The sequence below is a fragment of the Bison bison genome, unplaced genomic scaffold (genome assembly GCF_000754665.1).
Source record: "Bison bison bison isolate TAMUID 2011002044 unplaced genomic scaffold, Bison_UMD1.0 scf7180017864516, whole genome shotgun sequence".
In the NCBI taxonomy this organism is placed as follows: Eukaryota; Metazoa; Chordata; class Mammalia; order Artiodactyla; family Bovidae; genus Bison; species Bison bison.
In genome coordinates, this window is record NW_011495069.1 from 2,612,847 (window position 1) to 2,624,246 (window position 11,400).

Below are 11,400 nucleotides of genomic sequence, written 5' to 3' on the forward strand. Positions count from 1 at the left end.
ACTTTCTCCTGGTCGCGCAGGGTGCAGACGAGGCCCCCGGGGACGGCCGTGACCTTGCGGCACAGAGGGCAGGGGATGGACCAGGCGTCGTCCTGCACGCACAGCAGCAGCTTCAGGCAGACGGCGCAGAAGGCGTGCTGGCAGCCCAGCAACTTGGGCGGCCGGAGACCGCTGTAGGGCTCCCGGCACACCAGGCACTCCAGGTCACCTTCTGTGGGGCCGCCAGGACCTCCATCGCAGCCCGCGGGGTTGGAGGGGGTGGCCTTTTGGCAGACCAGCTGGGGCTGCTGCGGGATCTCGGGGCAGGCCATTCTGGGCACCCGGAGCCCCCAGGACGTGGCAGCTCACCGCCTGGACATCCACAGGCAGAAATCGGTGGGTGTTGCTGGGACCTGAAGGCTGTCTGGCCGCAGGCTGGCTGGCTCGAGTCTCCTTCTCCTCCTTCTAGTCTTGAGCCGTCTGCCACCACTCTCCCAGGGCTGCTCAGCTTGTTTCTTGGCTCACGTTGTCCCTTCAGTTATTATTATTTCTTTCCTTGAAACCTAGGGTTAATCAGTAACTCTCCGCCGGGAGACTTTGAATTGCCTGATAGAAGGGCCATGGGGGCAGGGAGGGCCAGTTCGGGAATCAGGATTTTCCTGTTGGGGCCCGTGCGTCATGATTGCCCGCAGGACTACTGCTTGTGAGCTTCAGGATATATTAGAATCACCACCACCACCACCCCATCCCCAGAATCTCTTTTTTTAGAAAAAAATTTATTTAGGGCTAAGTCAGGTCTTGGACTTCCCTGGTGGCTCAGCAGTTAAGAATCCCCCTGCCATGTAGGAGACATGGGTTTGATCCCTGGGTCAGGAAGATCCCCTGGAGAAGGAAATGGCAACCCACTCCAGTATTCTTGCCTGGAGAATCCCATGGACAGAGGAGTCTGGTGGGCTACAGTCCGTAGGGTCACAAAGAGTCAGACACACAGCTCAGTGACGAAACGGCGTCAGGTCTGAGCTGCAGTGTGTGGGTTTTCTCTCTCGTTGCGGTGCTTGGGTTTAGTTGTCCCACAACATGTAGGATCTCAGTTTGCCAACTGGGTATTGAACCTGAATCCACTGCAGTGGAAGGCAGATTCTTAGACCACCGGGGAGGTCCTCCCAGGAACCTTTCAAAATACAGGTTTCCAGGTCCCCAGACCCAGAGATTCAGCAAGGTCTGGATGGAAATCTCAGAATTTGCCCCATTTATAAACGTCATCATGATTCTAACCCAGGCGGATTGCGGAGACCCCCAATTTGAGAAACATTGCCATGGGTGGATCTCCATGAAAGGTTTTGGATGTCAGGATCAATGGGAAAAAGTTTGCACTTTGAGCGCAAGCAGGCCGCCTTGTGAAGAAGAGAGAAGTGATGGGAAAAGTATTCTGAGTGTCTGGGGGAGAAAGCCCAGCCAAACCCAGTAAAACCCCAACAGCTCATTGGTATTTATCACCTGTCAAGGCCATCCGTTCCTTTACCATCACAGCAGTTGTATTAACCATTCCTGATTCCTGAGCTGTGCACGTCACAGACCTAACAATAGGTGTGTTTGCTGTGTGCCAGACACACTGCAGACCCAGGAGTAACACAAACAGCTGCTGTTTATTTGAGCCTCCTTGGAGCTGAGCCTCGTGACAGAGTCCTCACCTATGATCGCCCTGCAGCTTGGCATGGCCCTGGAAGGACGGTGCTGCGGAGGCCTGGAAGCAAAGGTGGGGTGTGGTCAGGGCAAGCCTGCTGGCCGCCCGCCAAGGGGCCTTTCGTGGGGCCAGGACCCCGGGGATCTACCAGCATGCAGGTCAGGTTCCCAGCTTCTTGGGTCCAGGAACTCAATCTCATCTGTTGGTGTGGAGGCAACTGGCCTTCAGGCAGCTGACTCCAGTTAACAGGACTCATGTGGGACTGACAGATACACACTGCGTGGAGGTTAAGAAATCCTGATTCCTGGGACTTCCATGGTGTCCAGTGGTTAAGACTCCATCCTCCCAATGCTGGGGGTGCTGGTTGGATCCCTGGTTGGGGAATGAAGATTCCACATGCCACTCGGTGTGGTAAAAACAAGCAAATTGTTGTTGTTGTTCAGTCACTAAGTTGCATCTGACTCTTTGTGACCCCATGGACTGCAGCATGCCAGGCTCTCTTGTTCTTCACTGTCTCCCAGAGTTTGCTCAAATTCATGTCCATTGAGTCAGTGATACTATCTAACCATCTCATTCTCTGCCTCCCTCTTCTCCTTTTGCCTTCAACCTTTCCCAGCATCAGGGTCTTTTCCAATGAGTCATCTCTTTGCATCAGGTGGCCAAAGTATTGGAGCTTCAGCTTCAGCATCAGTCCTTCTAAAGACTATTCAGGGTTGATGGCTTTTAGGATTGATTTGTTTGATCTCCTTGCTGTCCAAGGGACTCTCAAAAGTCTTCTCCAGCACCACAGTTCAAAAGCAAACAACAAAAACTCTCAACTTCTCCCCCATCCCCTGCCATGATTCCCATAGTGGGAAAGAATATGAAAAAGAAAAAAATTGTATGTATGTATAACCGTATCACTTTGCTATACAACAGAAGCTAACAAGACATTGTAAACCAACTGTAACAAACAAGTTAAAAGCTAGGGGGAAAATGTGATTCTGTTGCTTTGCCCCGAATATCAGAGAGTGGGGTGACATGATCCACTTCCTCAAAGGAATCTCACCGAGGCCGGGCTGAATCCAGAAGCATGAACCTGGCCCGCTGTTCCTGCCGCCTGCCGAGGTCCACAGGGTCCAGCTCCTCTGACTCAGCGCGGTCCCCACCCCATGGGGCAGGCCCTGCTCTCCTGCCTCAGGCTCCCCGGGCCCTCTGGCTCTGAAATCCACTTCTCCACTCTCTACCCCCTGTCATCACATCTCTTCTCCTTCACCTTGACGTGATAGTTATTTCTTTCTACTCTGCTGCTGCTGCTAAGTCGCTTCAGTTGTGTCCGACTCTGTGCGACTCCATAGACAGCAGCGCACCAGGCTCCCCCATCCCTGGGATTCTCCAGGCAAGAACACTGGAGTGGGTGCCATTTCCTTCTCCAATGCGTGAAAGTGAAGAGTGAAAGTGAAGTCGCTCAGTCGTGCCCGACTCTTAGTGACCCCATGGACTGCAGCCTACGAGGCTCCTCCGTCCATGGGATTTTCCAGGCAAGAGTGCTGGAGTGGGGTGCCATTGCCTTCTCCATCTTTCTACTCTACTGTCCCCCAGATCAAGCTGAAGGGTGGCTCAGATCTAGCATGTCTCCTCCCCAGGCCCAACATCCATTTCTCCTTCCACAGTGGCCTTTTTTTGGGGGTAACTGCTGCTCTCCACTCTCATTCTGTGTGATTTGCCCCTCTGCAGGAGTGGGGAGGTGATGTAATTCAGGGCAGGCCAATCAGCATATTCACCCTACTGGCTAAAAGAAGTGGTTCAGACTTCAGAGTGTGAGCTAAGCCAAAGCAATGAGATTCAATTCTGGGACTTCTGTTGGAATGACTGACAAGTTTCTCTTTCCAAGCTAGAGGATAGAACTCTTAGTTTCCAGGACCACACCATGTGGAACAAAAGAAAGATGAGAAAAGAATCAGAAAAAGGTCTGATGACACTGAATGCCTAGACCTAGCCATACCTGAAGCCAGAACTCTTCAGGTTTTTTTGTTTTGTTTTGTTTTGTTATAATAACCAATAAAATCCACCTAGATTTTTATTCTTAAGTCAGCTTGAGTTGGATTTTTTTTGTCCCTTGTAAGGAAGGGCAAGTCATTTGAGTAACATAGCAATAGATGAAGAAAAGAGGCCTTTAATTGCTTTCTGACACAGACAACAAAGTGTACACGGCCAAGAGAAAACTAAGGCCTGTGGGCTACTGTGCCAAAAAGACTGTGTCTCTTCACTGCTTTGACCTGCATTATATAAAGCTCCTTTCTGTTTGCTAGACCCTAGGGAGGGTTGAGATAGGAGAAGAAAGAAATCTGTTGAGCTGCATTCATTTATAATAAGAAATAGAAAATCAGGTGGACAGCACAGTGCAGCCAGCCTGGCCGGTGACGCCCCTCTCTGCTAGCCAGCCCTGTGTATGGGCTAAGTCGCTTCAGTCATGTCCAACTCTTTGTGGCCCCATGGACTGTAGCCACCAGGCTCCCATGTCCATGGGATCTCCAGGCAAAAATACTGGAGTGGTTGCCATGCCCTCCTCCAGGGGATCTTCCCGACCCAGGGATCGAAGCTGCTTCTCCTGCGGCTCTTGCATCGGCAGGCAGAGAGGTTCTTTACCACTAGCACCACCTGGAAAGCCCCTAGCCAGCTCTGAGTGAGAGATAGGAGCTCACTTCTGTCCGACTCTTTGTGACCCCATGGACTGTGGCCTGCCATGCTCCTCTGTCCATGAAGTTCTCCAAGCAAGAATACTGGAAAGCCAAATAATAATCAGGAAGGTAGCTGGGTGAAGTTCAACTCAGACCAAGGGAAGTAATTTGGGGTTAGTGTCTAAAGAAGAACCTTTGATGTTGTTGGGCAACCATTGTGGAGAAAACATATATTGAGTATAATAACTCAAGTATTATAGAAATATATAAAGTAGAAAGTGAAAGTTCATAAAGGCGCCTTGGAGTAACCATTTATACCGGTTTTATAGTTAGGCATCTGGCTCCCATCACTTTACTAGCTGCACGACTTCTGACAAGTCTTCTCAACTTCACTGAAGCTCAGTTTCTCATTTTGATAAAATGGAGACAGAAACTCTGTAGGAAACTGTGGAAGATTACTTCCGCTGACCCCTCCATGAAACCCTGCTCAGGGCAGACTGAGTAATTTACACACCTTGCTATGCAGCTGACCTCAGTGTAACGGATCTCACATGGGGGTGCAGAGAGAAGGCGTTCTGATGATCTGCTTAGCCAGTGTTTCTTAAAGAGAAGTGAAAGAAGGCAGGACCTGGGGCCTAGCCTGAATAGGGGGATGCCAAATGGGGAATTGGCATTGACATATATACCCTGCTATGTGCAAAATGGGCTTCCCTGGTGGCTCAGCAATAAGGAATCTGCCTGCTCATGCAGGAGACGTGGGTTTGAGCCCTGGGTTGGGAAGATCCTCTGGAGAAGGAAATGGCAACTCACTCCAGTATTCTTGCCTGGGAAATTCCATGGACAGAGCAGCCCAGTGGGATATAGTCCATGGAGTTGCAAAGAGTAGGGTACGACTTAGCAACTAAACAACAACAATATGTAAAACAGGTAACTGATGAGACCATACTGGATAGCACAAGGAGCCCCACTCAGTGCTCTGTGGTCGCTCAAATGGGAATGAAATCCAAAAAGGGGAATATATACATATATACGGCTGATTCCATCCCCGAGAAAAAGAAACGAAAAAGGGAAAACGGCTGTCTGAGGAGGCCTTACAGACAGATGAGAAAAAAGAGTAATGAAAGGCCAAGGAGAAAAGGAAAGATTTATCCATCTGAATGCCTAGTTCCAAAGAACAGCAAGGAGAGATAAGAAAGCCTTCCTAGGTAATCAGTGCAAAGAAACAGAGGAAAACAATAGAATGGAAAGACTAGAGATTCTTCAAGGAAATTAGAGATACCAAGGGACCACTTCATGCAAAGATGGGCACAATAAAGGGCAGAAACGGTATGGACCTAACAGAAGCAGAAGATATTAACAAGAGGTGGCAAGGATACACAGAAGAACTGTATAAAAAAGATCTTCATGACCCAGACAACCACAATGGTGTGATCACTCACCTAGATCCAGACATCCTAGAGTGTAAAGTCAAGTGGGCCTTAGAAAGCATCACTATGAACAAAGCTAGTGGAGGTGATGGAATTCCAGTTGAGCTATTTCAAATCCTAAAAGATGATGCTGTGAAAGTGCTGCACTTAATATGCCAGCAAATTTGGAAAACTCAGCAGTGGCCACAGGACTGGAAAAGGTCAGTTTTCATTCCAATCCCAAAGAAAGGCAATGCCAAAGAGTGTTCAAACTACTGCACAATTGCACTCATCTCACACACTAGCAAAGTAATGCCCCAAATTCTCCAAGCCAGGCTTCAGCAGTATGTGAACAGAGAACTTCCAGATATTCAAGCTCAATTTAGAAAAAGCAAAGGAACCAGAAATCAAATTGCCAGCATCTGTTCAATCATAGAAAAAGTGAGAGAATTCCAGGAAAACATTTATTTTTGCTTCATTGACTACGCTAAAGACTTTGACTGTGGGGATATCAACAAACTGTGGAAAATTGTTTAAGAGGTGGGAATACCAGAGCACCTTAGCCTCCTGAGAAATCTGCAAGCTGGTCAAGAAGCAAGTTAGAACCGGACATGGAGCACTGGACTGGTTCCAAATGGGGAAAGGAGGCTGTATATTGTCACCCTGCTTATTTAACGTATATACAAAGTACATCATACGAAATGCTGGGCTGGATGAAGCACAAGCTGGAATCAAGACTGCCAGGAGAAATATCAATAACCTTAGATTTTCAAATGACACCACCATAATGGCAGAAAGAGAACTAAAGAGCCCCTTGATGAAAGTGAAAGAGGAGATTAAAAAATCTGGCTTAAAACTCAATATTCAAAAACTAAGATCATGGCATCTGGTCCCATCACTTCATGGCAAATAGGTGGGAAAACAATTGAAACAGTGACAGACTATTTTCTTGGGCTCCACAATCACTGCAGATGGTGACTGCAGCCATGAAACTAAAAAATGCTTGCCTCTTGGAAGAAAAGCTATGACCAACCTAGACAGCATATTAAAAAGCAGAGACATTACTTTGCCGACAAAGGTCCATCCAGTCAAGGCTATGGTTTTTCCAGTAGTCACGTATGGATGTGAAAGTTGGACCATAAGGAAAGTTGAGTGCTGAAGAATGGATGCTTTTGAACTGTGGTGTTGGAGAAGACTCTTGAGAGTCCTTTGGAATGCAAGGAGATCAAACCAGTCCATCCTAAAGGAAATCAGTCCTGGATATTCACTGGAAGGACTGATGCTGAAAGCTGAAGCCCCAATACTCTGGCCACCTGATGCGAAGAACTGACTCATTAGAAAAGACCCTGATCCTGGGAAGGTTGAAGGCAGGAGGAGAAGGGGATAACAGAAGATGAGATGGCTGGCATTACCAACTCGATGGACATGAGTTTGGGCAAACTCTGGGAGTTGGTGATGGACAGGGGAGGCCTGGCATGCTGCAGTCCGTGGGGTTCCAGAGAGTCAGACGCTACTGAATGACCGAACTGATGGCTGATTCACTTCGCTGTTACAGCAGAAACTAACACAGCTTTATAAAGTAACTGTACTCCAATAAAAATTTTTAAAAAAGAAAATTGAGTCCTTCCAAATCTTCAAATAAAATATAATTTTAAAATTTCTGTGCAAATGTGAACTCATTAATTCTCCGTAAAACTTTTTTTTCCACCCTTGGTAATGCAGTTTCTTCCATCCTGTGCTTCACACAGCCCTGGGGGGTGTAAGGAGTTTGAGCAGGACATCCTCAGTGAGGTTACAGTTTCAGAGTCTGCTGTGAGTTGGAGAAACCAGAGCCAGGTCTCTTGACAGACCATCTTGGAAACCCCACCATGCAGATAACCACAGACCCGTGCCCTACAAAGACATTTCTGATGTGAGCTTTAGATCTTGTATCAGATTCACTGGCAAAGGCACGAGAGGGCAGTGACATCGTGAGTCACTGACGGCAGTGGCAACTGGCCTGAACCTTGCCTGACCTCTGATCTTGATCTTGGCCAAGCCACTCTCACCGCATGGCCGGGTGGCCCCAGAGAGCTGTGTTCCAGCTAACACCCCATCACTCCCACTCCCCTCCTCACCCTAGGCTGGCTGGTCTCTTCACTCACCCTCTTAGTCCAGAATATCCTGCCTCTGTGCTTCCCGAAACGCAGCTGGCTGTGCCTCCATCCTTCTCAAAGCATCTGTGTGCCTGAGGGTGGATGGGTCGGGGATCTAGAGGAACAGGATTTGGAACCAAAATGGCACAAACTGGATAATGAAGATAAGGGTGGAGAGGGAGGGATCATGCAAGAGAGACAGGGAGGGCTTCGGATACCACTGCAGGAGGTCGGAAACACGGAGTGCTTTCCCACTTGCTTTTAAAAAATAATTATGTAAAAAAAATACATTCTTACTGTAAAAAAAAGCAAAAGGAATACTGATGGATTTAAAGAATTTCCCACTTGTTTTTAAAAAATAATTATGTAAAAACATCCATGCTTAATGAAAAAAAGTACTGATGAATGTAAAGAAAAAGATATTAATAACCCTCAGTCTCTCAGCCCACAGAGAACCAGTTTTCATTTTGGATATCTTCCTTTAGCCTTCTTTTTGTGCATGCTTATACAAAAAAATTTTTTTTTTTCTGGATGAAATGGGACTCTGCTATTATATTTTGATAATCTGTAGCTTTAATGAATAGTTTACATATATCTTTTCCCAGATTAATTAGCACCATCACACCCTCATGAAGGTTGTACGGGATCTTGTTGTATTTAAGTATCATAATCTGTGGACTTCCCTGGCTGTCCAGGGCTTAAGACTGAGCACTTCAAATGCAGGGCCACAGGTTCAGTCCCCGGTCAGGGAATTAGGATTCCACATGCTTCAAAGTGAAGTTAAAACAAAAAAAACTTTTTTAAATTAAAAAGTAAACTTTAAGAGTGTTTTTGAGTTGATCAATTCCCACAAGTGGACTATTCAGGTTGTCTCCATTCCCCACTGTTACTGACAGTCCTATGACTTTCAGAGTGTGTTCATCCTGGGACGTGCACTTTTTATATCTGGCCTTTTCAACCTAGCAAATATGCACAATATCTCCTCAATCTGCCATTTTGGCCGAGGATCATCTGTTAGTTTGGGTCCTAAACTTGGATTTATGCCAAGTTGTTTATGACCCTGATTTAAGACCTGAAGCTTGGAACCATAAACTAATGAGCAATAGATGAGGCCACTTCTGTCCGACTCAGAATTATCCCAATGAATCTATGCCTGGGGTTATACAAATCAGACAACAAACCCCTAAGACCACATTTTCTTTGAATTTGGAATGGCCCTAGGGTCTAGACCCGTTTCTCACTGCCACCTCTGAACTTCCTTTCCTGTCCCACCCTCCCCCATTTCACTGGCTAGCTCTAATTGGAGCTTGGAATTCAACTTGGAATTCTCCCTTGACCCGCTTCTGACTGCCTCCTGGGGCACATCCGGTAAGTCTGCATTCCCTTAGCTGCTCCCTCAGTTCCACGCAGCTAATCACAGGGAACCCCACGTTTGCCCCTGGCCTGGTCTCCCAGGGAGCGCCCTTGGCCCGGTCTGTCTCCCAGGGAGCGCCCCTGGCCCCTTGCTGAACGCGGAGCGTTGTGAGACGCTCTCATCCCCCCACTCTGCATCTTCACTTCACTGTGCGGGCTTCTCTAGTTGTGGCACACGGGCTTAGTTGCCCTGTGGCGTGTGGAATCTTAGTTCCCTGACTAGGGATCGAACCCCTGTCCCCTGTATTGGAAGGCAGATTCTTAAGCACTTGACCACCAGGGCAGTCCCTCTGAGAGCTTCTAAAAGGCACTTCTGAAAAAAACTGGGGATAAGTGGAGAGGAGGGGTCCCTGAATATGGAAAACAATCCATCCTTCACCTGAAATTGGAGATTCACATGGACACTTGAGCATTAAATACTCCTAGAAATTCTGCACTTAAAAAACTTGCTTGATTTTGTTGAATCCTGATTTTATCTCCAATTTAGTTCCTGTGGAGCTCTAAAAGAACACTTATTACTGTGTACCACCCTGGGGTTCTGAGGAACACAGTTTAGGAAATGCTATTGGATCAAGCCAAGTCATTAGAAAGTTGTGTTTGACTCTACTTTCTAAAGGCTCTCACTGAGTTGTATTTGGAACTGTTTTGTTGTCTTCTTCAAAAGATACTCCAGGAAATAGGCTTAGGAAACCCATTATGGCCTGTACATTCAAGGATGTGGCCAGGGACACCTACGTATGATGCCATTCAGGGTCATTTGTACACATGCGTGAAAATTTTCTTTTTGAGCTGAGTGCTGGGCAAAGTTTTGTTTCCTCTGAGGCAGTCTCTGTCTGTCCACATGACTCAAGTATTCTGAACTTCATAACTGTAGTTTCCCGTTTTGCTTTGGCCACCAGGCAGCTCAACCACAGCAGCTCTGGAATAGAACATTTGACATGTGGTCCTGAAGTCCATTCCCAGCCCCTAAGTCTAGTTAAGGGTTTCCCTAGTCGTGATGTCTGATGTTTGTTCTTTGTATTTATATTTCACTTCTATGCGTTTCTTAGAAATGATTCCAAAATGTTTTCCAAAACATTTCTAAAATGACAACTGCACTAAAACAAATATGGCAATAAGGATTTTATGGTTTCACTGTGCATTTATAGAAGTTACATTTTTACTGTACTGTAGTCTGTTGAGCGTGTAATGAATGTTGCTGTTCAGTCGCCCATTCGTGTCCGACTCTTTGCGACCCTGTAGACTGCAGCATGCTAGGCTTCCCTGTACCTCACCACCTACTGGAGTTTACCCAAGTTCACGTCCATTGCATCGGTGATGCCATCCAGCCATCTGATCCTCTGATGCCCTCTTCTCCTTCTGCCCTCAATCTTTCCCAGCAACCGGAACTTTTCCAATGAGTCAGCTGTTCGCATCAGATGACCAAAATACTGGAGTTTCAGCATCAGCATCAGTCCTTCCAACAAGTATTCAGGGTTGATTTCCCTTAAGATGGACTGATTTGATCTCCTTGCTGTCCAAGGGACTCTCAGGAGTCTTCTCCAGCACCACAGTTCGAAGGCCTCAATTCTGCAGCACCTGCCTTCATTACGGTTCAGCTCTCACAACCGTATGTGACTAAAGAAAAAGATGTACATAACTAAATTAAAAAATAATACTGTTGGAAAAACAGTGCCGGTGGATTTCTCGATGCAGGGTTGCCATGAACCTTCAAGTTTTTAAGGAACAAATTGTCAGCGAACCACAATAAGGTGAAGTGCAGTAAAATGAGGTCTGCCTGTGTAGGGCAGGATGCGTGGGTAGCAGGGAAAGTGTAACCTGGCATCCCTTTCCTGAGATTAAAGCCCTGGGCTCCTGCCTCCTTCAGCTTGGGCCGTCCTGGATACGACGTGTGCCCATCAGAACACCTCTCCACTTGTCCTCTGCTCACCACATTCCAGAAAGCGTGGACCTGGGATCCGGACCACTGGACCATGTGAAAATTCATCCTCTCAAGCATGGCCTGTGACTCACTAAACTCCTCTCCAGGGTGATCCGCCCAAGGTGGGGAAGTTGCCAAACCAGTCCGCCTTTACTCTCAACATGTCCAGTCCCGGCCTTTGCAGAGTCCCCCTGGGAGGACG

General features: G+C 47.3%; 1 protein-coding gene across 1 annotated transcript in view; it reads right to left on the bottom strand.

Annotated features, from left to right (window-relative positions):
* Nucleotides 1-482, bottom strand: part of RNF186 (ring finger protein 186) — a 1,271-nt gene extending 789 nt beyond the window's left edge. The window contains exon 1 of the mRNA XM_010830227.1: nucleotides 3-482. Within this exon, the coding sequence (XP_010828529.1) occupies nucleotides 3-311 (309 nt within the window). The 5' untranslated portion in view covers nucleotides 312-482. The remainder of the gene's footprint in view (nucleotides 1-2) is intronic.
* Nucleotides 483-11,400: the final 10,918 nt, after the last annotated feature.